This window comes from Pan paniscus, chromosome 23 (assembly GCF_029289425.2).
Source record: "Pan paniscus chromosome 23, NHGRI_mPanPan1-v2.0_pri, whole genome shotgun sequence".
NCBI lineage: Eukaryota > Metazoa > Chordata > Mammalia > Primates > Hominidae > Pan > Pan paniscus.
This window is the reverse complement of record NC_085927.1, coordinates 47468376-47495296: the sequence shown is the minus strand read 5'-3', so window position 1 is coordinate 47495296 and position 26921 is coordinate 47468376. Positions and strand designations below refer to the sequence as shown.

At 56.8% G+C, this 26921-nt stretch overlaps 1 protein-coding gene across 9 annotated transcripts; it reads right to left on the bottom strand.

Moving 5' to 3' along the window:
- Positions 1 to 1083: 1083 nt before the first annotated feature.
- On the bottom strand, positions 1084 to 26921 carry GGA1 (golgi associated, gamma adaptin ear containing, ARF binding protein 1). 9 transcript variants are annotated; one of them, XM_034948942.3, is made up of 17 exons: positions 25857 to 26921; positions 20688 to 20772; positions 17974 to 18049; positions 16098 to 16196; positions 14287 to 14410; positions 13741 to 13841; positions 12916 to 13038; positions 11226 to 11366; positions 11060 to 11141; positions 9619 to 9726; positions 8739 to 8891; positions 5164 to 5228; positions 4520 to 4692; positions 3557 to 3753; positions 2492 to 2661; positions 2142 to 2252; positions 1084 to 2056 (listed from the first exon to the last, which is right to left on the bottom strand). In XM_034948942.3, the coding sequence occupies exons 1-17, from the start codon at positions 25897 to 25899 to the stop codon at positions 1946 to 1948; spliced, it is 1962 nt and encodes a 653-aa protein (XP_034804833.1). In that variant the 5' UTR covers positions 25900 to 26921; the 3' UTR covers positions 1084 to 1945. The 9 variants fall into 9 exon arrangements, with proteins under 9 accessions (XP_034804833.1, XP_008973290.1, XP_063459321.1 ...); XM_008975042.5 differs by having other exon boundaries at positions 12958 to 13038; XM_063603251.1 differs by having other exon boundaries at positions 12958 to 13038; positions 20688 to 20768; positions 25857 to 25921.

Here is a 26921-nt window from a genome sequence, read left to right as displayed (position 1 = left end):
GGGTGTCTGCAAGCCTCCAGGGGCCAGCCTCTGTCTGGAGGGCTGTGCCAGGGTGGGAGTCCCACTGTAGGGATCTGATAGGAGGCTCCCGCAGGGTGCAGCTAATGCCTCTTGTCCCCTCAGCAGTAAGGCGGACATGGAGGAGCTCTCAGCCTGCGCTTTCAGTGTGGGCCCAGCAGAGAGGGGCCCCTTGCTTGCTGATGAGTGTTAAAGAGCACACACGCTGGGAGGCGGGTGTGCTGGGCAATTCTCCAGCATGTCACAACTATATCTAAGGAGAAGGGTTCAGCGGCCAAGTTCAGATTGGGAAACACTAGATTAGACAAAGTGAAAATGGCTTCTTAAATGAGGGACTTCCCAGGGTCTGTATGGGCTCATCTACTCAGGAGAAACCGTGCGCAGCCTCCCTGGACTCATCTGAGCAGGGAACACTTTCCTGCAGAGCCACACGCAGGGCTGGCCTCCCACACAACAGGGCCCATCTGCCTGGACCAGCGCCCCCTCGCTCCCAGCTGTGTGGCCTCGAAGCCACGCCCAAGCTTGGACCCCAGCCTCCTGGTTGGAGAAAACTGATAGCACTGTGTGGGGGAGAGCTGCCGCTGCGAGTGGCAGGGGCCCAGCTCAGGGTCCCTGGGTCTGCTCCCAAACAAACTGCGATTGGTGCTAGGCAAGGGAGTGATGTCTGGGGGGAGGGAGAAGCTGGGCTTGGACTTCCCTCTGGGGTGCTGCAGCATCGAGGTTGTGTGGAGGGCTGAGCACAGCAGGAGGAAGTCGTGAGCAGCCAGGGGCCTCCCCCTCGGTGTCTGTAGCAGCTGGGGCTCCTGCCAGGCCCTGGCGGTCGCCCACTTCCAGCTGGGACGGTCCTGGTCCGCCACAGCCCAGCGCCCTCTCTGGTGACTCAGCACTGGCCACAGGCCCCTTTGCAGGGCCTCTTCCGGTGCAGGGCCCAGGGGGTGGTGGGGAGGGGGCCCACGGCCTGACCTCCAAAGACGGAAGTGGAGAGGTCTACAGGGCAGCCCTGGGGAACATGGACTCAACCCCTCCCATCTCCCTCAACCTCCAAAGGGCCACGAGAGCAGCTGGTCCAGGAAAAACGACGTTTTATTTTCATAAATACTCCTGCTCTCACTCACACACTGACCCCACTTCTGACCACAGACAGATGGATGGACAGACGTAAGACACCCATAGGAGGCCCCAGCAGAGGCCAATGAATGAAGGAGACACACCGAGAACTCTAGGCGCCCCACAGCCCCTCGCTGGGGCCATGGGCCTCTGGCATTACCCTTGAGCCCCCACAGTCCCTCAGGGGGCCCAATGGCAAAGGGAAACCCCCAGGAGGAGTAGGGGCCAGGTGAGGTTCCCCCAGCCTGGCCCCCTGAGGCTGTGACCACAGGGCCAATCCGGAAGAAAAGCAGAGTCAAACCACACACCAGAGTGCAAATAGCTGGGGGTGTAGGCGTCACCCCCCAGTCACTGGGTTCCTATGGAGGAGGCCTAAGCTGGTCCCCAGCTCCAGCATCGCCCCCGAGTTATGGCTGGGCCTTCCCATAAGGCATAAGAGACAGGTGGGGAAGACCCCACCCCAGCTGGGGTTGGGGCTGGGCCTGAGGTCCTGGCCCTTCCCCAACAGCCGTGCTTCCTCCCCATGACCCAAGTTCTTCCAAGGCTACACAGCCCCTCCCTCTCCAGGTCCCGGTGAGGGACCTGGACCCCAGCAGCACAAACCCAGGTCCAGCCTCCTACTGGGTTTGGCTCAGCAGGGGCGGGGCCGGAGCAGGAGGGGGAAGAGTCACTTGAGGCCTATAGGGGTGTGGGGAGAAGCACCAGGCCTGGGGGTGAATGGCCATGGGCAACAAAGGGTGTCCTTGGCCACCAATGCCTCCCTCCAGGCTGGACAGTGACCGGTCCCTCTGCCCCTTCCTCTCCCCAGCCCCTCTCTGTTCTAGAGGCTACCCCAGGTTTCAGGTGGGGGGAACTGGTCCACATCCCCCATCTCGTTGTAGGTCTGGTCACCCATGGTGAAGGTGAGCTTGTAGCGGAGGCGAACCTTCTCCTGGGGAAGAGATGGCAAAGGCAGAGGGGTCAGAGGAGGAGAAGTGGCCGCCCCCACCCTGGAGCACTGCCTGGGAGCCCCTTACCTTCTGGGGGTTGGCAAGCAGCAGGACCTGGGTGATTGCTGAGGGGTGGACGATGGGGTTAAAAGCCGGCAGCTCCGTGCCCGAGGGTGGCTGCAGCTTCACCTTCATAACCTGTGGGCAGATGGCAGGATGGGCACAGCTAGCCCTGGCTGCTTGTCCTGCTCCGAGGAACCAGACCCAGCCTGCCAGCTCCCCTCCAGGGATCCTGGGGCTCAGTCCTTCTGGTCCCTTCTACACCAACCACCCAGCAAGGGAGGGAGACCTGCCCCCTGACAGGTGGCTCCCCACCCAGCTCCATGTCACCCTGCCTTGAAAGGAGGGAGGCATGCCCTGTCCGACTGGCTTGTCACCTTGGGGACAGCTGACTGGAACACGATGTTGCGGATGGGCTGGGGGGCGGTGCTCAGCATGGAAACCACCACCACCAGCACGTCGGAGCGCCCTGGCAGTGGGTCGCGGGCAAAATGGAAGAGGATGCGGAAGCCGTGCTGGTCATACACAGTCACGGGCAGGATGTTGCCTGTGGGAGAAGGTGGGAGGGCGATGGGACAGCTGAGCTGCAGCACATCCGCTCAGCCCCCAGGCCCCACCCAGCTCGGCTCAGGAGCTGGCTGCTGTACTGGCAACAAGAGCAAAGTCCTCCTTTGGGGCCTTACCTGGACCCTGGGTGGCAGTGCAGGCAGGGGCACAGAGCGGTGCCCAGAGAGGGCAGGTGAACCCCCAGTCTGATAGTGGAGGCAGGACACCCACCCCAGAGCCGAGTCACAGCCCAGCTTCCCCCGATGCTGTGTGGCTCTGCCTGGAGTGCTGGGGTGAGGGACTTGGTGAGGGTGAGTCTCACGCTGTGTGACCTTGCGGCAGTCACTCCCCTTCTCTGAGCTCAGGGTTCTCCTACTGGTGAGAGGGGCAGCTCTGCCCACTGCTGGGAGACACTGTGGGGGTAGTGTCTTTGGTCACAGGGAGCTCATAGAGGGTAATGCTGAGGACCACCAGGCCTCATGTGTCTGCTTGGGGCCCGGGGCTGGGCCATGGTCCCCTTACTGCTCCTGGGCTGGAAAAACCCAGCCTTGGATCTGGGTCTTTATCATGGTTCAGTTCCGTAATCTGGGGGAGACCCCAAACCTCTCTGTGTCCTGGGCCCTGCCTTCCTGGGGATGGAAGGGGCCCAGAGCCTACTCCCTAGAGGTCTTCTTGCTTATATAAGCCTGGAGTTTGTACAGCAGTCCTCTGATTGCTCTGGGGCAGATAAGGAAACTGACTCCTGGGAAGGGGAGGGCCTTGTTCAGAGCTCCCCTCTGGTTGGCCAGTGGCAGAGCCAGGGGAGCCCTGCTTTCCTACTAGCTTCCCCAGACAGAGCTCCTGACAGGGCAGCAAGCTGACCCAGCCCAGCCTGCACCTGCCCCAGCCCTACTCACTGGGTTTGATGGACTCCAGGGGCACAGTGATGCTGGCCAGTGAGAGCTCGGTTGGTACGGGCTGCTGCGGAGGCCTGGGGGGCTCTGGGGACACGGTGTGGAGAAGGCTGGTGGCGTTGGAGCTGGGGGTGCTGCAGCTGCTGCTCTTATTCTGCAGGTCTCGGAGTGTGAGCCGGGGGGCTGGCTGCTGCTTCTCCCTTAATCGGGGGACAGTGCATTAAGAAGTGATTCTTGGCCAGCGTGGTAGCTCACCCCTGTAATTCCAACACTTTGGGAGGCTGAGGCGGGCAGATCGCTTGAGCTCAGGAGTTTGAGACCAGCCTGGGCAACATGGCGAAACCCGGTCTGTATAAAAAATACAAAAAACTAGCTGGGCGTGGTAGCGCACACCTGTGGTCCCAGCTACTCAGGAGGCTGACGTAGGAGAATCGCTTGAGTTTGGGAGATGGAGGTTGCAGTGAACCGAGATCATGCCACTGCACTCCAGCCTGGGTGACAGGGTGAGACTCCCTCTCAAAAAAAGAAAAAGTGATTCTTTGGTGATGGAGAGATCAGGGGCACAGGAAAGGCTGGCACGTGTGGCTATCTCTCTGGCCTTGGGTCTTACCTTTAGAAGGAGCAGCTCGTGTTCTCCCTCCACCCTGCACCCCACCTATTCACTCCAGCCCAGTGTCCTCCCCTCTGCCGTACCTCTGGACCTTTCTCAAGGGAGCTGGGAACACCTGGGGGGAGGCCAGGCCAGTGGGCCCAGGTCCCATAAACTGTGCTCTGTGAGATGGGCCCAGGTCTGCCTTGGGCACTGTTGTGTTTCCAGAGGCAGGTGCACTGCTTGGCATCTGCTGCTTACAGAACAAGACAGCAATGAGCCTCTCCCTGCTGGGCCTGGACAAGCCCAGGAGAAGTTGCTGGTTTGTGGGAACAGGGAGTGCTCCCCACCCCATGCCAGCCATGGTGGGCCCTCACCACCGCACTTGCTGGGACTCCGGGGGCAGCGACTGCTGCAGGAGGGTCTTCCCCAGGAGGTCTAGGTCGTCCAGACCGCTGCTTGCTGGCAGGGATGTCTGCGCTGGGGGTCGGCTTTCCATACTGGGGGCCTGGGCCAGAGCAGGGGCTGGGGGCTCAGTGGCATCCGACGACTGTGGGGAAAAGGATGCAGGTGGGGTGGGGCTGTCTAGAGAGGTGTCAGCATCACCTGATCCTGCCCTGAGGCTCAGTGTCCTCCTTGCAAATGACATCTGGGAAAGCAGCCACAGAGGTGGGGACCCCAGACCACCCATGTCCATGATGCAGGGTGGCTGGGTCTGGTTGGGGGTTCTACATTCCAGGGACCTCTGTCACCCTCAAGGGAAAGGAAGAGGGATTGCCCATCTCAATCCCAATCCCAAAGGCTGGGCTGCAGCCCCAAGGCTGAGACTTGGGGAAGATACAGCTGGAGGTAAGGGGAGGCCCTGTACCCTGGGTGGGTGTCTCCAGGCCCCTGGGCCACCCCCTGGCCCTGGGCCCTTGAATAGAGCCCATCCATCCTTTTAGTTTATCCAGGCCGCTTGTCCCAGCTGCCCTGACCCTGGAACTGGGACAGGCCAGGCTAGTTTGTGGTCCCCTCCTACCTGGAAGCTGTTCCATCCGGTACCATCCAGGCTTGGGCCTGAAGGGGGTGTGGGGTCACTGAGGCCTGAGGGGAAAGCAGGAGAGAGGTGAAGGAGCTGGGCTGACCCTGCAGAGGCCAGAGAGCCGAGGGGCCATGTGTGCTGGCATGGGGCTCCCTGCCCCTTTCTGAGGCTCAGCACAGAGGGGAGAAACCCACACTTTCAGAGGGAACCAGCAGCAGAGCAGAACCAGTAACCAAGATCCCGGCAACCCCTTGTGCTGACCCCACACACGCTTCCCCTCTTCCCGGCCAGGCCACTCCAAAGCTACTGTGCACACAGACAATAGACATCAGGACTTTCATCTTCACTCGTCATCTGGCAGCAGAGAGCCTGCAGGGCTGGGCTGCAGGGAGAAGAGGTTCCTTTCCTCATGCATCCAGGCAAGGAGAGAGCAGCTCTGTGCCTGCCACTGGCCCACTCGAGGGACACCTGCCGGGTGACTGTGGGCTAGGCACCGTGCTGGCTGAGCCACAGTGTCCCCAAGAATACGAGGACAGGGCTGGACTGGAGGCGACGCTGAAGGCCCTCTTGGCCCTGGCACATGCCAGTGAGGCTCACTGGTACTATGGAGGGCTGGGGATCCCTGTGGATGGCCGTAGAACTAGCTGCCGATGGGAAGGAGGCAGCAGGTCACCAGCCAGCCTGACCTCTGCCTGCCCTGAAATACTGTCAGCCAAGTTCACCCCAAATCTGACCTAGAGAAGATATGGGATCTTGTTTCCAACAAATCCTGAAAAAGTGAGGTCCAAACCGAAGTGCTACCTGACAGGCAAAGGCAAGGGTACCAGGAAGCTGTGACAGTTGGTCTCTTCTAGATGCACTTCTTAGAGGCCAGAGATAAAGTGCACTGATGATGCCCTAGATGCTTCAGGCCCTTCAGATGCTGGTCTTGCTTAATCCTCAAACAACCTTCAAAGGTAGGGGTGAGCTTCTCAGCCCTCTTTTAGGGATAAGAAAATGGACTCAGAGTTGGTAAATAACCTGCCCGAGAACACACAGCTGGAAAGTGGCAGAGTCTGGACTCAGACAGAGCATGGCCTGACTGCCAGCATTTGAACACAACTCTGCCACTTGGCTGTGTGATATTGGGGGGTGACAGCCTCATCTGTAAAATGGAGACACCAGCCAGGTGCAGTGGCTAATGTCTGTAATCCCAGCTATTTGGGAGGCTGAAGCTGGGGTTTGAGATAAGCCCAGGCAGCATAGAGACTCTACCCCTAAAGAATAAAAGGAAAAAAAATTAGCCAATGCCTGTGGTCCCATCTACTTGGGAGGCTGAGATGGGAGGATTAGTTGAAGCCAGAAATTTGAGACCAGCCTGAGCAATATAGTGAGACCCCCATCTCAAAACCAAAAAGAGGTGGGCGCAGTGGCTCATGCCTGTCATCCCAGCATTTTAGGAAGCTGGGGTGGGTGGATCACTTGAGGCCAGGAGTTCAATACCCTGGCCAACACAGGTGAAACCGTGTGTCTACTAAAAATAAACTAATTAACCGGGTGTGGTGGCACACACCTGTAGTCCCAACTACTCAGGAGCCTGAGATGGGAGGATCACTTGAGACGGGGGAGGTTAAGGCTGCCTGAACACCCTCCTTGAGGGACAGGAACCTGTCTCCCACCCCTGCCGTGAAGAGTGAGGACCAGCCCCCTGTGTGGCCCCAGGGCCTCCTCCATTCACCAGGCCCAGGCTGCAGGCTGCCCTGGCACTTCCGGCTCCTGTGCCCCCATGCTTTGCCTCTGAGAGGAAAACAGAAGGAAGCTGGTGGCTCAGAACTATGCCAGTGCAGTGCGGGGACAGGAAGTGCAGCTGCATCTCGCTTCTCCTGTGGAGGTGGTGCTGCAGCTGCTGGCTGGGGGCTGGCGGCGCTGCAGTACTTCCCCACCCACTGCCCCTCAGGTAGCTGCCGCCTAGGGTTGGCTCCACAGGGGAAGATAAACCTTGTATGAACGTTCCTGTCCCTTGACCATCCTTTACTTCTCTGTAGAATGGGGTAAAGGTCCTCTCCCTGCAGTCACCCTTGGCTCTGAATGAAGAGGGGGAGGCTGCATGGGGCTCGTAAGCAGCTTCAGGGAGGGTGCTGGCTGCTGGGTTCACAAAGGGAGCTCACAACTGGGCCTCCTTTCCCCTCAGCTCTCCTTCCCCTTCGGCTCTCCCTCCACACTCCGGGTCCTCATTTCCTTTTCCTTGCTTATGAACAACGAGTCAGAGCAGCCCAGCTGCTCAGAGTGTGGCTTCAGGATCAGAGCCCAGCTCAAGTCCTAGAGCCCTTTCTGCACAAGTCACCCAGCCTTTCTTTTTCCTTTTCTTTTTCTTTTTTTTGTGAGACGGAGCCTTGCTCTGTCAACCAGGCTGGAGTGCAGTGGTGCCATCTCGGCTCACCGCAACCTCTGCTTTCCCAGTTCAAGCAATTTTCCTGCATCAGCCTCCCCAGTAGCTGGGACTACAGGCATGTGCCACCACGCCCAGCTAATTTTGTATTTTTAATAGACACGGGGTTTCGCCATGTTGGCCAGGCTAGTTTCAAACTCCTGACCTCAAGTAATCCCTCTGCCTCGGCCTCCCAAAGTGCTGGGATTCCAGGCGTGAGCCACCGCGCCTTTCTGTGCTGCCGTTTCCTCATTGTGCAGTGGGGCTATTAACGGCACCTGCCTGCAGAGACTGTGAGGGTCACCTAAGACAGGACAGAGTGCAGTAGTGGGCACCACCTAAGGAAGCACTCCTGGAACCCAGGCAGACCCCGCCCAGGGCGCCCCGGGCCCCCATCACTTCTTCAAGGCCTTCGGGTCTGGTTTTTGCTTCAGAACTGGCTCAGGAAACCACAGTCTGAATCTTGGCTTCCAACATATCCCTGAGGATTCCTTTGATGGGGCCCTAACATATCTGCTCTTCATCCCTTCAGTGGCTCTCAGGAGGAGGCTGTTCTGATCTCAGCTCTCGGATGGGGCTGCTGCCCCGACAGCAGTTGGAAACCCAAAAATGGTTTGGGCAGCTGGGACCGCTTTGCTGCTTCCCCCCGGGTAAGCCTGGCCCCTGCTGGGCTCTGGAGCCGGAGCCTGCCTGGGAGTAACAGCAGGCCTGGCCCTGGACCAGCTTGGATCACCGAGTCCCTCGAGCTCTGGCCTCGGCTTCTCTGGAGCCTCTGGGTGCTCTGGAGCCCAGAGCCCTCCCTCTCCTCTTGGTGGATGAAGAAACTGCTGAACTTTTGCCCAGACAGTTCTCAATTCCAGGCTCTAACCTGTTGCGGGGAAATCCCCTGGTTTCCCCCCAGGCTGCCAGAGCCTGAATGCTGGTTAGCTTATCCGAGGCCGGCTTAGAGGTTGCCAGCCTCACCCTCTGGCCGTGTGGCCTCGCACAAGCTCCTAACTTCCCCGAGCCTCGGTTTCCTCAGTTGTGAAGTGGGCCTAATGCTCATCCACGTGCCCCACAGGATTCACACCTGGGGTACGTGGTTCCGCTAGCTGTGAGTGGGCCCTGGGATCATGCCCCATCTGCTGCTGAGCCCGCCCTCCTCCAGGCCTGGCCCCTTCCTCACCCAGAGACATGAGCTCGTCGTCAAGCAGGGAAACTGAGGCACTGGGCTGCTCAGGGCTGGCCTGCTCGCCAGGGCGGGTGGGCATAGCTGGGTAGGTGGTGCCCGCAGGCGGGAGATCCAGGCCTGAGAGATCCAGCAGGGCCGAGGTGCTCCCTGGGGTGGGAAAGAAGAGGCTGGCAAGTCCTGGGTGTACACGTGTCTCTCAGAGTCCACAGGGGTTGCGGGGGAGCAACACCTAACCCCCGATGCTTTACCACTGGTCTCCTGCCTCCCCTTCCTTGGCCACACCAGCCCCTGCCTGGAAACTGCTCAACAGGACCTCTCTTTGGCATATGATGGTACTTCTGTCCGGAATGTATTTCCTTCTTAGCTCTACTGGGCAAACTGCTACCCATCCTTAAGGCCCTGCTGAAACTTGGCTGCTTCTGTGCAGTGCCTCCATCTCCACTTCTCCCTAACAGAACCAATTCTAACCCCTTTTGTGACCCCCCAAGGCTGCCATCTTACCCTTATTAGACCTGAGTCTGTAATGTTTACTTTCCTAACCCCCCTCGCATTTTCTGATACATAAAGCCTCTGGGGTGTCATCTAGCCCTATACAACAGGTGCCAGATTTGTCAAATGAAAGAATGCCTTCCTTCTTCTGCCTGTCCTCACCAAACCCTCAGCTCCCCCACCAACATCCAGACTTCTTCCCCCACAGCTGCACGCTTGGCACAGACTTCACCCCCAGCTCCCTCCCTGGGGCCTTCCCCATCTTAAGGGGCCAGGGTCACCCTGGCAGTCATTCCAGCCGCTCTGAGACCAGCACACCACCCTACACTCTCTGTGCCCCTCCAGCCTGATGGGTGCCCTCCCAGCTCTCCTGCCACCTCCTCACCAGGGATGGAGCCGGCTGTGGCATCACCGTTGACCTCTTCACCCCGCACCAGCTGCTTATACAGGTTGATCACCTGGGTGAGGTTGTCATTGGCCTGCAGGATCTCCGCTAGAACAGGCAGGAGGGGAGAGGCCAGGCTGAAGGACTGTGGGGGCCTCTGGGCGGCAGGGGACGAGGACCCCACATCCATCACAGCCTGTGTGTGAGGGGAAGGGAAAGGGGCAGGGAAACAGCCCATCTCGTCTGCTGAGACTCTGGCCCTCCGCCACCTCCCTGGTCTCACCTCCCACCCTTCCCTCATTCACTCCCTGCCATACTGCCTGGGCTGTCTCAACACACTGGGCCCGCTCCCGCCTCCAGGCCTCCACTCCAGCTCTGCTCTCTGGCTGCCCCAGATCTCTGCACGGCTTCATCCCTTACTGCCTTCAGGTCTTCACCCAAGGCTCACCTCAGGGAGGCCTGTCCTAAATCCCTCCTGCACCACCTCATCCCTTCCCTGCTTCTCTTCCTCCATGCCACTCACCACCGTGACAAACTGTCGGTGCTCATGGACTTGGTTATTGTCTGTCTCCTCTCACTAAACTACCATGAGGAAGCTTTTGTCAACCTTTTTTTTTTTTTTTAATATAAATATATTTGAAATAGAGACTGGGTCTCTCTGTGTTACCCAGGCTGGTCTTGAACTCCTGGACTAAAGCAATCCTCCCACCTTGGCCTCCCAAAATGCTGGGATTACAGGTGTGAACCACTGCACCTGGCCTTTTGCAAACTTTGATCAGTGCCAGATCCCTGAGGGCCTAGAACAGTGCCTGGCACCAATCAGGCCCTCGGCAACACTGCCTGCCCGGGTGCCAGGGTGTGGGGCAATCTGGGCAGTGAGCCTTGTGGGTGGGGCTCGTGCTTAATGAGGGAGTGGATGGTACCCAGACCGCAGCCCAGGTGGCCCAGGCTGACACGTGGGCAGAGATCAAGGAAAAGAACCTGGTATGTGGCCCTGGCAGAAGCTGTCGGGCTCAGGTCTGGAACTGCCCGGGCTGTGGGATGCACTCTTAGCTTCCATTCACCCTCACCAGGGAGGAAGGTCTGGGGGCAGATGGCCCTCCGTGTCCCCTGGCTCTGCCACTGTTCTGCTCTGTGATCTGGGCAAGTCATTTTCCTCCCTTAGCCCCAGTTGTGAAAAGGGGATGGGTCTGCCTCCTGTGCAGCTGCGGGCAGTAAATAAGATGCCTGTTAAGGGGGCTGGCCCACAGGGCCTCTCAACAGGGGGGCGGCCCCTGCTCTGTGTCCTCACAGAGGAGAAACCCAAGGTCGGTGCTGGAGAAGGGGGCCCCCTGGTGGTGGCTCCTTCCAACTGCAGATACTTAGCAGGGCCTGGGGGAGGTGGGGGCAGGAGGTGGAGGGAGAGGGGGGGACCTGACCTCAGCACCTGCCCCGGGCTCACCTAAGGCCTCATCATTGTCCTCTGTGTCACTCGCCAGTCGGAAGAGCGTGGGCCGCATCCGCTCACAGCGCTGGTACAGTTCCTGAGGGCAGCAGGGTGGGCGGGTCAGGGTCCGCGTGGGCTGTGGAGTGGGCAGGGAGTGGGGTAGGCAGGGAGGCAGGTGCACCTTCATAAGGTCCTCGCTGCTGCCAGCTGCTGCGCCGCCCTGGCTGTGGCTCATCACCATCTCCGTGAGCAGTTTCACATTGTTGTTCACCTCCTCGATGGCATTCACCCTCTTCGAGATCTTCTCCATCCGCTTCTGGTCCTGGGGACACATTGGCCAAGGGCCCCTGAGAACCTTCGGCCTGGATGAGGCACTGCCCCCTGCCACTTGAGAGAATGTGTGCTGGGATCTGGGTTGACAGCTGGGTGACTGTGGGATCAGACTCCGGGTGGGGCTCCAGCAGGCCCTGCCAGGAGCCCCTCATGCCTAGGAAGGGCACGCTGGTCCAAGAAGCCCCCAGTGCCCAGGCCTCTGCACAAGCTCATCAGGATCTTCAGAGATGGCCCAGGAACCTGGGTTTCCAAACCCCTCACCAGGTGCTTCTGAAGGCCCAGGGCCCTAGACCTCCACTGTGGTTCTCAGTGACTCTTGCCCTCCTTGTGTTTGCCCTTTCAAAGGAGGTTCCTGTACTTCATAGTGCAAGGGGACCTCTGTGGTCACCAGGTACAGCCTGGAAACGAGCAGGAAGACCCTTCCAGTGTCTGTCGGTGCCTGGCAGATGGGGGAGCCCGTGCCTTCAAAGGCTGCTGTTGGGAGCAGCCCGGCTTTCCCCTGCCCCTCCGCTTACTGTGCGTGCCCCTCCTTTGCGGAGTGAAAAGTGGCCTCACACAGTCCTCCCACCTTGGCCTCCAAAGTGCTGGGATTACAGGCATGAGCCACCACATCCAGCTTTGAAACTTTTTTTTCAGCACTTTGGGAGGCCGAGATGGGAGGGTCATTGAGCCCAGGAGTTAGAGACTAGTTTGGGCAACAAAGGGAGACGCTGTCTCTACAAAAAATAAAATTAGCCGGGCGCTGTAGCGTGTGCCTTTGGTCCCAGCTACTTGGGAGGTTGAGGTGGGAGGATCGCTTGAGCCCAGGAGGTCGAGGCTGCAGTGAGCCATGATCGTGCCACTGCACTCCAGGATGAGATCTTGTCTCAATTAAAAAAAAAAAGTTTCAGCAGGCACCCAGGCAACATATGTATATTTACTTAAAAATTAAACATTTGGCCAGGCAGTGGCTCATGCCTGTAATCCCAGCACTTTGGGACGCCGAGGCAGGCAGATTGCTTGAGCCCAGGAGTTCCAGACCAGCCTGGGCAACGTGGCGAAACCCCTTCTCCACAAAAAAAATACAAAAACTATACCGGTGTGGTGGCACACGTATTTAGTGCCAGCGGCCTGGGAGGTTGAGGTGGGAGGACTGCTTGAGCCCGGGAGGTTGAGGCTGCAATGAGCCATGATCATGCCACTGTACTCCTGCTTGGGCTAGAGAGTGAGTCCTTGTCTCAAAAAAAGTCTCCTCATATACATACACGTATACATACTTACATATATTCATTAGTATTTTTAAATACTAAAAAGTAATTTTAAAAATACTTAGTATTTTTAAAAATATACTAAGGCCTAATTCATTTCTAACTTTTGACGAAGAGGTAGCCAGCCTCCCAAAGGCCCATCCAGAGCAAGTCACCCAGGCTGCCGGGAATTCTTCCCTGCACACCCTGGTCCCCCAGCATCAGCTTCTCTGCTGTGCCAGCCCGGGTCACTGCAGGGCTCCTTCCATGTGAAGACGCATACAGCCCCATCTCAGTGGCCCAGCTCAATACCCCCATCCTGCCTCCTCCCTGTGCTCTAGGCTCGGCCGCTACCTCCTGCACCATCTCTTTGATGAGCTTATTGGCTGCGCGGAGGTCTTCGGGATGGGAGCTCTTCAGCAGGCGGGCCAGCATCTGCAGAGACAGAGGGGTGTGACTGTGAGGGCAGCACCTGGGCCAGGGGTCAGAAGACTGGAGTCACTTGATGGCTCCCCGCTTCCTGCCTGTGGGACCTGAGTAAGTTACTTAAGCTCTCTGTGAAATGGTGAGAATTTACTGATGCCTGATAGGGTGGCCACAGGCCAGCGGAGACACTGCATGTAAAGTGCACACCACAGCGCCTAGCAGAAATAAGTAATCAACAAATGGTGCTCCTTATATCCCCATGGCTGAGAACCTTTCTGGGACAATGTACAAGAACCTTAACAGTAGACACTCTCCAGGGCTGGGGCTAAGACTGGGGAGAGGGAAGCTTTTACTTTAACCTCTTTAGTTTAATCTTACCTCCTCCTGGGCTGTTTAACTTTTCACCCACAAGTTTTAATGTTATTAACTTTTAACAAAAAATTAGTGAAATTCTTATAGAAAAGGTCAAAATACCCTCAAACAAACTCCAGGGACACCAGACACACTCCTGTTTATTAAATGTGGGGATGCTGTATGGGACACACTCAGCACATATTAAATGCCCAGTAAACAGCACCCATCATCTACAACGATGCCTGGGCTCAGTGTGTGCCTCTGTTCCAACGGCTGATGCCAGGGCAGCTAGAGGTCAGAACCCACGGACCCCCACCTGGGCTCAGAGTCCCCATATGTGCCTCCTTGGAGTCTCACCTTGGATTTCTCCTCATCTTCAAAGATCACATTCTTCGGCCGTGGAGGAGGAAGGGGAAAGGTAGTGTCATCTGGAAGCCTGGGGTCGGACTTTACAATCCCTGGATTAGATGAGTGTCAGAAAGGCTGTCAATATGTCCCAGGCCCAGGGGTAGGGGTGACATGGGGATGGGGGCAGGCAAGGGTAGGACAGAAGAGGGAGGTCAGTCTTTTGCCAGCACGCTGGCTCTGGACTCTTAGTGGCCTGGGCCTACTCCTACCTACTCCATCAAAATTGCCTGGGGGAGATGGTTTGGGGACCCATATTTTGAGGCCACTCCCTGGAGACCACTCTTTGAGGGGAAGCTTGATTCGAACTCACCTTCTTTCCACCCAAGCTAGCCTCAGGCAGAGCACAGAAGGCCGCACTAGCTGTACTTTCTCCAGGAGTTAGACAGACCCATGACCTTGCTGGCTCAGAAGGCCCTGAAGCCGCTGGAGCCCCAGCTCATGGTGGGGGAGGGGAAGGCAGGCCCTGGTCGCCCCCCCACCCTCTGTGTGCCTCACCCTGCTTCTTTAGCATCTGGTAGGCCTCTGCGATTTTCATCTCCTCGGGCAGGCCCACTGTCCAGCTGTAGAGGAGCTCCAAGATCTTGTTCTTCACCTTCTCCGATGTCCGAGAGCCCAGATACTTCAGGGACACAGTGGGGAGGCCTTTGATACTGCCCAGCCCCACTCACTTCAGCCTCAAGCCCTGTCCACACCCTACTGCCTCCCCAGGACTCCCCGGGAAGCCCTCTAGCCTACAGGGTCCTCATAGCCCCGCCCAACCAGCCTGGGGTAGACTGAGTTCACCTACTACCCCTGCCACTTATTAGCTGGGTCAGCCCTCAGTGTCTGTTTCCCCACCTGCTAGATGGCACCATGGTGAGGATGCAGAACTGACATGAGGGACAGGCCTGCTCATAGTCGGCTCTGGGGACTTAGCCTTGACATCCCAGGAAAGAGGAGCCAGAGGTCTCCAGGCTGCCCAGGGAGGGGTGAGGGTGGAACTGGGAGGCCCTGGGCCTACTCTCCGTCTCCTAGCAGCAAACTGGGCTGGGGAAAGTGGCTCTCACACCAGAGTCCCCTGTTGGGAGGAGAATGGGAGGCCATATGGATTATTCAGTAGCTCTGGTCAAAGGATGGGTCTGAGCAAGGAAGGGCCAAGGGGGTGGGCTGTCACTCAAACAGCTTAAGAAATGTTCACAGTAGGCCGGAGGCCATGGCTCATGCCTGTAATCCCAGCACTTTGGGAGGCCAACGCAGTGGATCATGAGGTCAGGAGTTCAAGACCAGCCTGACCAATATGGTGAAACCCTGTCTCTACTAAAAATAAAAAATTAGCCAGGCTTGGTGGTGGGCACCTATAATTGCAGCTACTCTGGAGGATGAGGCAGGAGAATTGCTCAAAAAGGAGGTGGAGGGTGCAGTGAGCTGAGATCGCACCATTGCACTCCAGCCTGGGTGACAAGAGTGAAACTCCTTGTCAAAAAAAAAAAAAAAAAGTTCACGGTAGGTAGGCCGGGCATGGTGGCTCACGCCTGTAATCCCGGCACTTTGGGAGGCCACGACAGGCAGATCACGAGGTCAGGAGTTCGAGACCAGCCTGGCCAACATGGTGAAACCCCATCTCTACTAAAAATACAAAAAATTAGCCGGGTATGGTGGCGTGCGCCTGCAATCCCAGCTACTTGGGAGGTTGAGGCACGAGAATTGCTTGAACCCAGGAGGTGGAGGTTGTGGAGCGTAGAGATCATGCCATTGCACTCCAGCCTGGGTGACAGAGCAAGACTTCATCTCAAAAAAATAAAGAAAAAGAAATGTTCACGGTCTGTGGGAAGACTCCTTGGGCTGAGCCGGGGATGGCCCGTCTGGAGCCAGCAGGCTCCATCACTCAGGTCTGTGGCCTTGGATGCTGAGGTCCAGGGAGGTTGCTCTTGTGTGGTGGGGACAGGGAAACCTGCCAGAGACCAGCTAGGGTTCTGTGGCCAGGTCCACAGGGAGTGATTTCAGGCCAGAGATGGCTGACACATACAGCCATCTGTCAGCTTATGTATCCCCTGGAATCATTTCTTCCTAAGCACCGGGCAGCTCCATGGCTGCCCGCCCCTGGCCAGCCTGGAAACACTCCTCCGAGACCCCAGGCTGTCCCAGAATCAGGTATGAGAGGACTGTGAGAAGAGATCAGTGTTTTTCCTAGGTCTGAGTTCTCATGGGGGGCTGAGGTGACACCCCAGTGGGAGGCTCCCTGGAAAAGTCGCTCCACAATCTGAAGGTCCTCTTTCCTCTCCCCACATCCGACAGGGCAGGACTGAGCTTGGGCTGAGGGCACCAACCTTGGGAGACACGACCTTGATGAGCTCGTTGAGAAAGCGGAACTTGCCCACTTCGTCGTGGAACCGCTTGCCGCAGCTCTTCATGCATGTTTCCAGCACCTGTGCAGGGAGGGGGGATGGGAGGGGACGCCCAGGTGCATCAGAGGCCGTGGCCTCCCTCCCACGCCTTGGACAGGGGCCAGAAGCCCATGGGTGGGCTTTCAGAAGGGAGGGAATGGCCTGTGAGGTTGGAAGATTCAGAGTCACACAGGCCTCTGGGACTGGTCATCACTCCCATGGGAGATAGGGTCAGGCGACCTACATACAGTGCCCAGCAATGCCCAACCTGTAGCAATGCTCTAGTCCCATTCATAGCTTAGGCCCCACATCTGAGTACCAACTGTACATTATTTTCTTACTATTTTTCCTTTTTTTTTTTTTTTTTTTTTTTTTGAGACAGAGTTTCACTCTTGTTGCCCAGGCTGGAATGCAGTAGCACGATCTCGGCTCACTGTAACCTCTGCCTCCTGGGTTCAAATGATTCTTCTGCCTCAGCCTCCCAAGTAGCTGGGATTACAGGCGCCTGCCCACCACGCCTCGCTAATTTTTTATTTTTAGTAGACATGGGGTTTCTCCATGTTGGTCAGGCTGATCTTGAACTCCTGATCTCAGGTGATCTGCCCGCCTCAGCCTGCCAAAGTGCTGGGATTACAGGCGTGAGCCACCAGCCCGGCCTATTTTTCCTTTTTTAAAAAAACCTTATATAGGCAACATCTACCTTGGCCTTATCCTAAGCTACATCTATGAAATCATAGGACTAGTTATACTTGAGAAAAAAATGTTAAAACAAATATGTAACAATAATGATTATCATTTAGAGATGGGGTCTCACTCTGTTGTCCAGTCTGGAGTACAGTGGCACAATCATAGCTCACTGTAGCCTTGAACTCCTTGCCTCAAGCAAGCCTCCTGCCTTGGCCTCCCCAAGTGCTGAAATTACAGGTATAAGCCACTGCACCCAACTAAACACGTAAGTATTAAAAGAGAAACTATCTCTACCACCACTTAAAATCAGCTTTGCTCCGGCCGGGCGTGGTGGCTCACGCCTGTAATCCCAGCACTTTGGGAGGCCGAGGCAGGCGGATCACGAGGTCAGGAGATCGAGACCATCCTGGCTAACACGGTGAAACCTCGTCTCTACTAAAAATACAAAAAATTAGCCGGGCGTGGTGGCGGGCGCCTGTAGTCCCAGCTACTCGGGAGGCTGAGGCAGGAGAATGGCGTGAACCCGGGAGGCGGAGCTTGCAGTGAGCCGAGATTGCGCCACTGCAGTCCAGCCTGGGCGACAGAGCGAGACTCCGTCTCAAAAAAAAAAAAAAAAAAAAAAAAAAATCAGCTTTGCTCCATGGTGGGTTGGTATGTGGCCCATGCTGGGGGCCACAGACAGTACACCCCTCTCTCCTCTGCTATTGAACAGATGCAAAACCTCAGGCCTGAGCCCAAGCACCACCCCTTAGCTTTACAAACGTGCAGATCTCTGGATGCAGATACTCCAGGAGTGTGGCCTCGGCAGGTCTGGGTGGAGCCCTGATTCCATGTGTTGAACACGCTTCCTGGAGAGGCAGCCGATGTGCAGCTGAAGCAAGGAACCCCTGGACCAGATGACCCTAGAGGGCCTTCCCTCAGCAACAGGCCTACGTGTATGGATGCTGGGGTGGGAGGCCAGCCCGCTGGCTGTGGTGGGACCCTTGGGGCAGGCCCAGACCTCCATCCTGGGCCATCTTAGCACAACTCTCTTGGGCTCTGAAGAGCCTTATGGACCCCAAGAACCTCAGTCTTGGCCTCCCTTGGTGTCGTCACATGGCGGGGGATGGATGGTGGCCTCTCCCCTTCTCACCGTCAAGGCCTGGATCGCCTCCCACTCCTGTGGGGACTGGATCTTGTGGGCCAGCAGCCGGGTGGCGAGTGGAGGCCTGGGTGGGAGGAACAACACAGAGCCAGAGTCGCCACGGAGTCCCGGTCACCCTAGGGCCATGACCCCAGGCCGCTGGGACTGCAGCCCTCCTCCAAGGGGCCCTGGTCGCCCTAGGGGAGGGTCACCACCCCAGCCCGCCGCCGAGACTTCAGCCCTCTAAGGTTTCTGCAGGCATATGCAAAGGCCCAGCTCCCTCTCCAGATCAGATATGGCCTGAGATTGTGGCAGGGCAGGGCCAGACAGAGACTGCAGGCAGGGACCTTCAAAAGGTGTGAGCTCAGCTCCTGGGCTGGCCTAAGAACTCTGATGTGTCACATCCTTGGCTTGGCTTGCCATAGAGACAATTACAATATGCCATGAGAGACGGGCAGACACAGTTCCCTGGGAACTCAAGGTGGCAAAGGAAGTTCTGCTGTGGCAAATCAGAGCAGCTTCATGGTGGAGGTGGTGACATCATCTACCAGACTGTAAAAGACCCGTCACCAGTGACGGTAAGAGCTCACATGTGCTGAACTGGTCATGTGTGAGGAGGCTCACATGCACTTTCCTGCCTAAGCTGCATAAGGCAGGCAGCATGGTCATTCCCGCCTCACCGTGGGAAGTTCCTTCAACTGTGAAGAAACTGACACTCAGAGGCAACCACTCACCCAAGGTTACTCAGCTAAGAGAGGGGACGGGACTCGTACCCAAGCAGCACGACTCCAAAGCACACACACTGCTGTTTGTGGTCCCGAAACTTTAGTATCGCCTGGGGAGCCCACTAAGAATGTCCACTCCCAGCTGGGCACGGTGGCTCACGCCTGTAATCCCAGCACTTTGGGAGGCCGAGGCAGGTGGATCATGAGGTCAGGAGATCGAGACCATCCTGGCTAACATGGTGAAACCCCGTCTCTACTAAAAAATACAAAAAAATTAGCCGGGTGTGGTGGCAGGCGCCTGTAGTCCCAGCTGCTGGGGAGGCTGAGGCAGGAGAACCGCGTGAACCCGGGAGGCGGAGCTTGCAGTGAGCCGAGATCGCGCCAATGCACTCCAGCCTGGGCGACAGAGCGAGACTCCATCTCAAAAAAAAAATAAAAAGAATGTCCACTCCCAACCCCCCACTGGACAGTCGAGTCTGGGGGCAGCCCAAGAATGTGCATTTACTTTATTTTATTTATTTTTTTGAGATGGAGTCTCACCGTCACCATACTGGAGTGCAGTGATGCAATCTTGGCTCACTGCAACCTCAGCCTCCCGGGTTCAAGCAATTCTCCTGCCTCAGCCTCCCGAGTAGCTGGGACTACAGGCGCACACCACTGCACCTTGCTAATTTTTGCATTTTTAGTAGAGATGGGGTTTCACCATGTTGGCCAGGATGGTCTCAATCTGTTGGCCTCGTGATCCACCTGCCTCGGCCTCCCAGAGTGCTGGGATTATAGACGTGAGCCACCACACCCGGCCTTATTTTTTATTATTTATTTATTTACTTATTTTTTGAGACGGAGTTTCACTCCGTCGCCCAGGCTGGAGTGCAATGGCACGATCTTGGCTCACTGCAACCTCTACCTCCTGGGTTCAAGCAATTCTCCTGCCTCAGCTTCCTGAGTAGCTGGGATTACAGGCATGCACCACCATGCCCGGCTAATTTTTTTTGTATTTTTAGTAGAGATGGGATTTCTCTATGTTGGTAAGGCTGGTCTTGAACTCCCAACCTCAGGTGATCCAACTGCCTTGGCCTCCCAAAGTGCTGCGATTACAGGCGTGAGCCACCATGCCTGGCCTATTTTTTTATTTTTTAAGAGATGATGTCTCGCTATGTTGCCCAGGCTAGCCTCAAGGGATCCTCCCGCCTTGGCCTCCCCAGTAACTGAGATTACAGGTGTGCGCCACCATGCCTGGCTAAGAATGTACATTTCTGACAAGCATTCTAGGTAATTCTTTGTTTTGTTTTTCGAGACAGAGTCTCACTCTGCTGCCCAGGCTGCAGGGCAGTGGCGCAATCTCGGCTCATTACAATCTCTGTCTCTTGGGTTCAAGCAATTCTCCTGCCTCAGCCTCCTGAGTAGCTGGGATTACAGGCACGTGCCACCACGCCCAGCTAATTTTTGCATTTTTAGTAGAGACGGGGTGTCACCATGTTGGCCAGGCTGGTCTCAAACTCCTGACCTCAGGTAATCCACCCACCTCGGCCTTCCAAAGTGCTGGGATTACAGGCATGAGCCACTGTGCCTGGCCAACATTCTAGGTGATTCTAACACAGGTAGTTCTGGTTCTTCCTTGAGCAAAGGGCCTACTGGCCTCCTCCCAATTGGGGAACATGCAGTTCTCCCTCTGGGGGGCCTTTCCCCACAAAGCACTGGCTGCGGGTCCAGCAGGCCTGGGTCTTACCAAGCTCAGGACTAGCATTTTCTCCCTGTGAGATGTGGGGGCAGATCTGAGTCCTCTGAGCCTTGATTTCTTTACCTGTTAAATGGATCCAGCAAGGCCCACCCCAGAGAGTGACACCCAAACAGCATTCAGTGCCAAGTGCCCCATCCTCATCGCTTTGTGAATACGTTCAGAATGAAAACGGGGTCTCCACCCACCCAGGCCATTGTACCCGAGACTGGGTTCTGGAGAGTGCAGGGCAGTGCAAACAAGTGGGGACGGCCACCTACCCCTCAAAGTCCTCGTTGAGCTGCTCGCAGAAGCCGTTGATGCTGGCCCAGTCGAGCTCCTTGTTCAGGGGGTTCGTGGCTCTATCTGGAAGAGGAGAGCTGGGGTCATTGTGGCCCGGCAGTGGGATTCCTGCTCTTCCACTCCTGACCCTGGCAAAGGTGTGGTCAGGAGTGGGAGAGGAGTGTGACTGAGCACGTGGGAAAGCTCTCCCCCTGCCTTCCTGCCCAGACAGCCTCAAGACCTGAGTGTGGGTGTAGACAGACAGATGAGCACAGCTGCCCTCCAAAGGGCCCCACTTTTAGAGACTATGGTCAGGGCCCTTCCCCTCCTCCCCACTCCTCCCACCCCTGCAGCTGGACCCATCACGCCAGCCCCACCTCCTCTGATTCTGCTGAGAACAGTGTCTCCATAATTCTCATGAAATTTATGCTCAGAGGAGATCCAGAAGTAAGGGAGAAAAAATCATAGTCCCGCCCTCAAGGAGCTGTGTAGCCGGGAAGTGGGCCAAGGGAAGCTAGGTTCTCAATAACGTGTGACAGAGGGAAGCCAAGGAGCTGTAGAAACACAGAGGAGGGGCCAGGCGCGGTGGCTCATGCCTGTAATCCCAGCACTTTGGGAGGCTGAGGTGGGTGGATCACGAGGTCAGGAGATCAAGACCATCCTAGCTAACACGATGAAACCCCATCTCTACTAAAAATACAAAAATTAGCCGGGCTTGGTGGTGGGTGCCTGTAGTCCCAGCTACTTGGGAGGCTGAGGCAGGAGAATGGCGTGAACCCGGGAGGCAGAGCTTGGAGTGAGCCGAGGTCTCGCCACTGCCCTCCAGCCTGGGTGACAGAGCTGGGACTCTGGGTGACTCCTGGGTGACTCCGTCTCAAACAAACAAAAAAGAAACACAGAGGAGGGGACTCAGTTCAGTTTGGGGTTGAGGAGGCTGCCTGGAAGAGGCAACACACAAGCAGGGACCAGGAGGAGTCACCCACGCTGGAGCTGGTACACCTCTGACCCACGCATGGCTGTACGGGCAGGAAAGATGCAGGTAACCACACGAGGCAGAGAATGAGGGGCCTCAGTAAGGAGAATGAGGGGCCTCAGTAAGGAGAATGAGGGGCCTCAGTAAGGAGAATGAGGGGCCTCAGTAAGGAGAATGAGGGGCCTCAGTAAGGAGTGAGTCTTACCATCACACCAGGTTCAGAAAGCCTTCATTCCCTTGGGAGTGGCTCCGGTGTCCCCTTCCCTAATCCTCTACTCCTGCCCACGGTAGCAGTGCTGGGTCAGTTCTCTTTTGTGTCCCCCAGCCTGCTACGGCACTGCATCCCAGCCACTCATGTCCACACCTGTCTCCCCTTGGCAAATGAATGAGCAGTCAGCTGAGGGCAGGCAAAGGGTGAGGTTCTGGGGAAGTCTGAATCCAGAAATGGATAGTGGCAAGGAAAGAGGGCCAACAGGTCTACATGAAGTGGTGTAAACACGACCAGACAGCTACCCCTTTAACCCCCAATACCGGTTAAACAACAATTTAGGTTACATGCTTCCCTGAACCTCCATTTCCCCATCTTGTAAAGCTGGAATGACATATGGATTTTTTTTTTGAGACGAGTCTCGCACTGTTGCCCAGGCTGGAGTGTAGTGGCACGATCTCGGCTCACTGCAAGCTCCGCCTCCCAGGTTCATGCCATTCTCCTTCCTCAGCCTCCTGAGTAGCTGGGACTACAGGTGCCCGCCACCACGCCCGGCTAATTTTTTTTTTTTTGTATTTTTAGTAGAGACGGGGTTTCACTGTGTTAGCCAGGATGGTCTTGATCTCCTAACCTCGTGATCCACCTGCCTCGGCCTCCCAAAGTACTGGAATTACAGGTGTGAGCCACCGCGTCCGGCCTGTATTTTTTTATTTTTATTTTTTTTTGAGAAAGAGTCTTGCTTTGTTGCCCAGGCTGGAGTGCAGTGGCGAGATCTCCGCTCACTGCAATCTCAGCCTCCTGGGTTCAAGCGATTCTCCTGCTTCAGCCTCCTGAGAGTAGCTGGGATCACAGGCGTCCACCACCATGCCCAGCTAATTTTTTTGTATTTTTGGTAGAGATGGAATTTCACCATGTTGGTCAGGCTGGTCTCAAACTCCTGACCTCAAATGATCCACCCACCTCGGCCACCCAAAGTGCTGGTATTACAGGCATGAGCCACTGTGCCTGACCGAAATATTGATTTTGGATGACAAAATACTTTTTGCATGGGAAGGCCATGGGGGCAGCCAGAGCTCGATCTTCATTTCTCCACAGCCCACCTCTAAGCACCACCCCTTCCCAGCCAGTTCTGCCCACGCCTGAGCACCGAGCTGAGGGTGTGGAAGGACACAGCCCAGGAGGTAGAACAGAGACAGATCTGTGGACAGGAGGCTGGGGACTGACCCAGCATGTGGCGCCTGCCCTGGGCCATATGTTATGGCAGAGGGCCCAAAGCCCTGGAATCCCAGTGGCTGGCCGCCATTCATCCAACTCAGATTTAAGTATTCTGGGTGCTGGGGCTCCAGCAGTGAACAGACAAAATCCCTGCCCTCCTCAAGTTCACTGCCCAGCAAGAGAAACAATGAATACTCAGATTAACAAACCCCGTGTACTGCAGACTGTTGCAAAATGTTACAGAGCAAAGCATAGCAAGGAGAAGTGCAGACAGCCTGGGAGGTGGGGGCTGCTCTCTGGGAGGGCTCTCGGAGGGCTCTGGAGCCCTCGGGAGCTGCTCTCTGGGAGGCCTCTCAGAGCTGAGCTGAGATCGGAAGGACGAATGTTCTCTCTGGATCTAGAGCTCTGTCCCAGGAGCTCCACAAGACCCTCTAGTCCCTCAGAAAAATGAAGCCCCTGTTGACCTCCTGGGGATACCAGGAATATGACCCTCCCCAACCCAGGGGTAAGGGTAACTGTCTACTCTGCCTCCGAGTCCCCAAAGGCTGGGGAACATCAGTCTAAAGTTAAGAGAATCACTGCCCATTCAATGACACCCAGCCAGAAGACCCTAAAACAGGAAGTCTCTTAAAGTGTCAAAGACACGTGAGTTGGAGTGAGGTCAGAGAAGCTGATTCTGGACTGCTCCTGGGTCAGACGCCAGTGAAGAGGAAGCGCTGGCATCATGAGACATCATCTTTCTCCCCCTGCCTCTGGCTGAAAGCCAGGGCCTCCAGATCCAAGGAGATCTGACTGACCTCCTTGGCCCATGGCCCCTGACCCTCAGCCCTCTTAATTCTACCTGAGGGGAGTACCCTCCCTAGCAGGCAGTTGGGGAGAACACCTAGAGAGGGAGGGAGGTGTTTCACAACAGGGTAAGACTCCACCCTGCCACTCTATAGTGCTGACAATAACATCATTTACCTCACTAGGCCGGGCGCGGTGGCTCACGCCTGTAATCCCAACACTTTGAGAGGCCGACGTGGGCGGATGAGTGGCTAACGCCTGTAATCCCAACACTTTGAGAGGCCTATATAGGCGGATCACCTGAGGTCAGGAGTTCGAGATCAGCCTGGCCAACATGGTGAAAGCCCATCTGTACTAAAAATACAAAAATAGCTGGGCGTGGTGGCGCACCTGTAATTCCAGCTACTCGGGAGGCTGAGACAGGAGAATCACTTGAACCCGGGAGGTGGAGGTTGCAGAGAGCTGAGATTGTGCCACTGCACTCCAGCCTGGGTGACAAGAGCGAAAACCCGTCTCAAAAAAAAAAAAAAAAAAAAAGAAGCTACCCTTTACCTCCAGCCTCCACAAGGGAAGAGGAAAGATCTTACAGTTCTGCTAGGACACAAAGCGGGAAGGAAAGGAGAAAATCCCAGCCCCAATGTGTCAGGGCCCAGCCAAACCCAGGTATCTCTAACTTCTGCCTGGTTTTAGACTCTCTGGACTCTCAGAAAACCCCCACTGTTTCTAAACCTGAGAATGTTTTGTATGACCCACAGCTCAAGACCTGTGTCTGACATCAGTTAGCCAGGGGCCCACCCATCCCCCCAGCCCAGTTGCTGCTGAGACCCAGGCGGACACTTCCGGCGTTCACAACGGTCAAGGGCTGCTGAGTGCCCCTTTTCCACCCCCTGCCCCTCTGGTGGCTAGGATGACTCTGAAACATCCCTAGAGGTTTGGTTCTGGGGCCAACGTCATGGTTCAACTCTGCTCAAGCCTGGCTTAAAAGGGGCCGGCCATGACCCCAAACCACGCTAGACAGTTGCCGGTGTGCCCGGGTCCAAGAGGCTTCCCTGAGGCCCTGGCAACGACGGGGTCCCAACAGCAGTTAAAGCCTCGGGAGAGAACCCTCACTAGACCAGGGAGAAGCCAGCCACGGCTTTCAGAGGCAGAGTCCAGGAGCGGGGCTGTGAGAGCAGGGGATCATCAGGGCTGTGGGTTAAGGAGCTCAGGTGGAGGGTTTGCGGGCTAGGAAGCCTAAGCAATAGGAAGCTACGTCTGAGGAGAAACAAGAAAAAAAGGGGTGTAGAAGCCTTTGAAGGAAGTTCAGCAAGAGCTGGGAAAGGCATCTTGGAGACTGAGGGGTTAGGCTGAAGGGAGTGACAGGGAGCTTGGAATTATTAATACTTCTGGAGTCTAAGACTCTCCCAAGCCTGTAGGGTGCGGGGGTTTCTCACTGTGTGGCTAGAGACTGGGAGCGGCGGGAGGAATCAAATGGGGCAGTGGGTCCTCCCTTCCAGGACGGGGTAATGAGCAAATGTGACTACTTGCGGGCTCCAGGAACGCCATGCAGGGCCAGAGAGTGGAGGATTCGGGGCCTGAGAATAGTAGGGTCCCTCCCTCCCGGGTGTGAGATGCAACCCCGGGGGACCGCTCGCGTGCTCCTTCCCCGGGCCGCTACTCCGTGAAGCAATGTGAGCCTTGGGGGTTGGAGGCTGCTCTCTCCGTCCCGGGGGTTCCCGGCGCAGCTCACTCGCCGTCCCAGGGGTCGTGGCCCAGGGATCCGACAGGTGGGCGGCGCCCGCTCCCACCGCTGGACCGCGCAGGGGCCGGGGTCCTCCATCCCTCCAGGGTCTGAGGGGCCGACTGAGGACACCGCCCCTCCCGGGCCGGGGGCGGGGCGTGAGGAGGGGGCGACCCGTACCCCGCCCCCGCCGGGAAGGGGCCCGCCTCGTGCCCCCGGTTCCGGTTCCGGTTCCGGTCCGGCCCGCGCCCCTCCCGGACACTCACTGATTCGCGCCTCCAGAGTCTCCGGCTCCATCGCGGGCTCCATCCGCCACCGGCCCCCAGGCTCGGCACCGCCCCCCCGCCCCCCGCAGCTCTCGCGGGACCTCCTGGGCACCGCCCTCTGCCGATTAAAGGGGCAACGTCCGAACGGGCGCGCTCGGCACCATAGAGAGGCCAACGAGCTCGCCTAGAGCGTCACCTACTCGCCCAACCCCACCCCCACGCGGCGTCTGCGTCGCAGCTGGGGCCGGCCGCCTGCTTTTCCGTTCCCGGCGCTCAGGCGGGAGAGGAAGCGGAGATACTGCAGGCTAAGGGCAGCACCATGGAAACCCCAAGGGACGCTGTAACTCGTTCTGCGTCACGGAGATGTCTGTGACCGCCTCCGGAAGAATTCTCTGCGGGCATGTTGCTGAGGGGCTCTGAGGCCACTTCCGGAGCCCTGAGCGGCTACTTCCGCTTAGAGTCGAACGTGGGAGAGTCCCTTAAAAGGGCGATAAGCTACATCCTTATGTACCTTGGCCGCTGTGAAAATGACGAAAATAAATCAGTTTCTTGAGTGCTTACAGTACTCTGGGCATTGTCCTAAGCACTATTTGTAATTAATCCATTTAGTTCTGACTCCTTACAACAAACCCACCAGATAATTAGTCGGCCTGAGGCCGCACAAGTAGCAGAGCATGAACCCTGTGCCGTCTCCTCCATTCATCCAGCAAACGTTTAATGAACTCTTTGTATTTGCTTTGCTCTGTGATGGGCACAGGAGATAGACAAGGCCAGATATTTATTACAGTGTGATAGGGGAAGCCCACGGGGTAGTGGGAACAAAGGAGGGGGCTCCTCCCCCAAACTGGGGTGGGGTAGGTGGGGGTGTTGTCAGGGGAGGGGTCGTGTCAGGGGAGGTTTCAAGAGAAAGTGATACTGTACTTCGCTCAAAGGCAGTCGGATTTCTCCACGTAGAGCTGGTGCGAAAAGATATTCAGGGAGAAAAAGTAGGATGAAGGCCGAGGAGGGCGGATCACGAGGTCAGGAGATCGAAACCATCCTGGCTAACACGGTGAAACCCCGTCT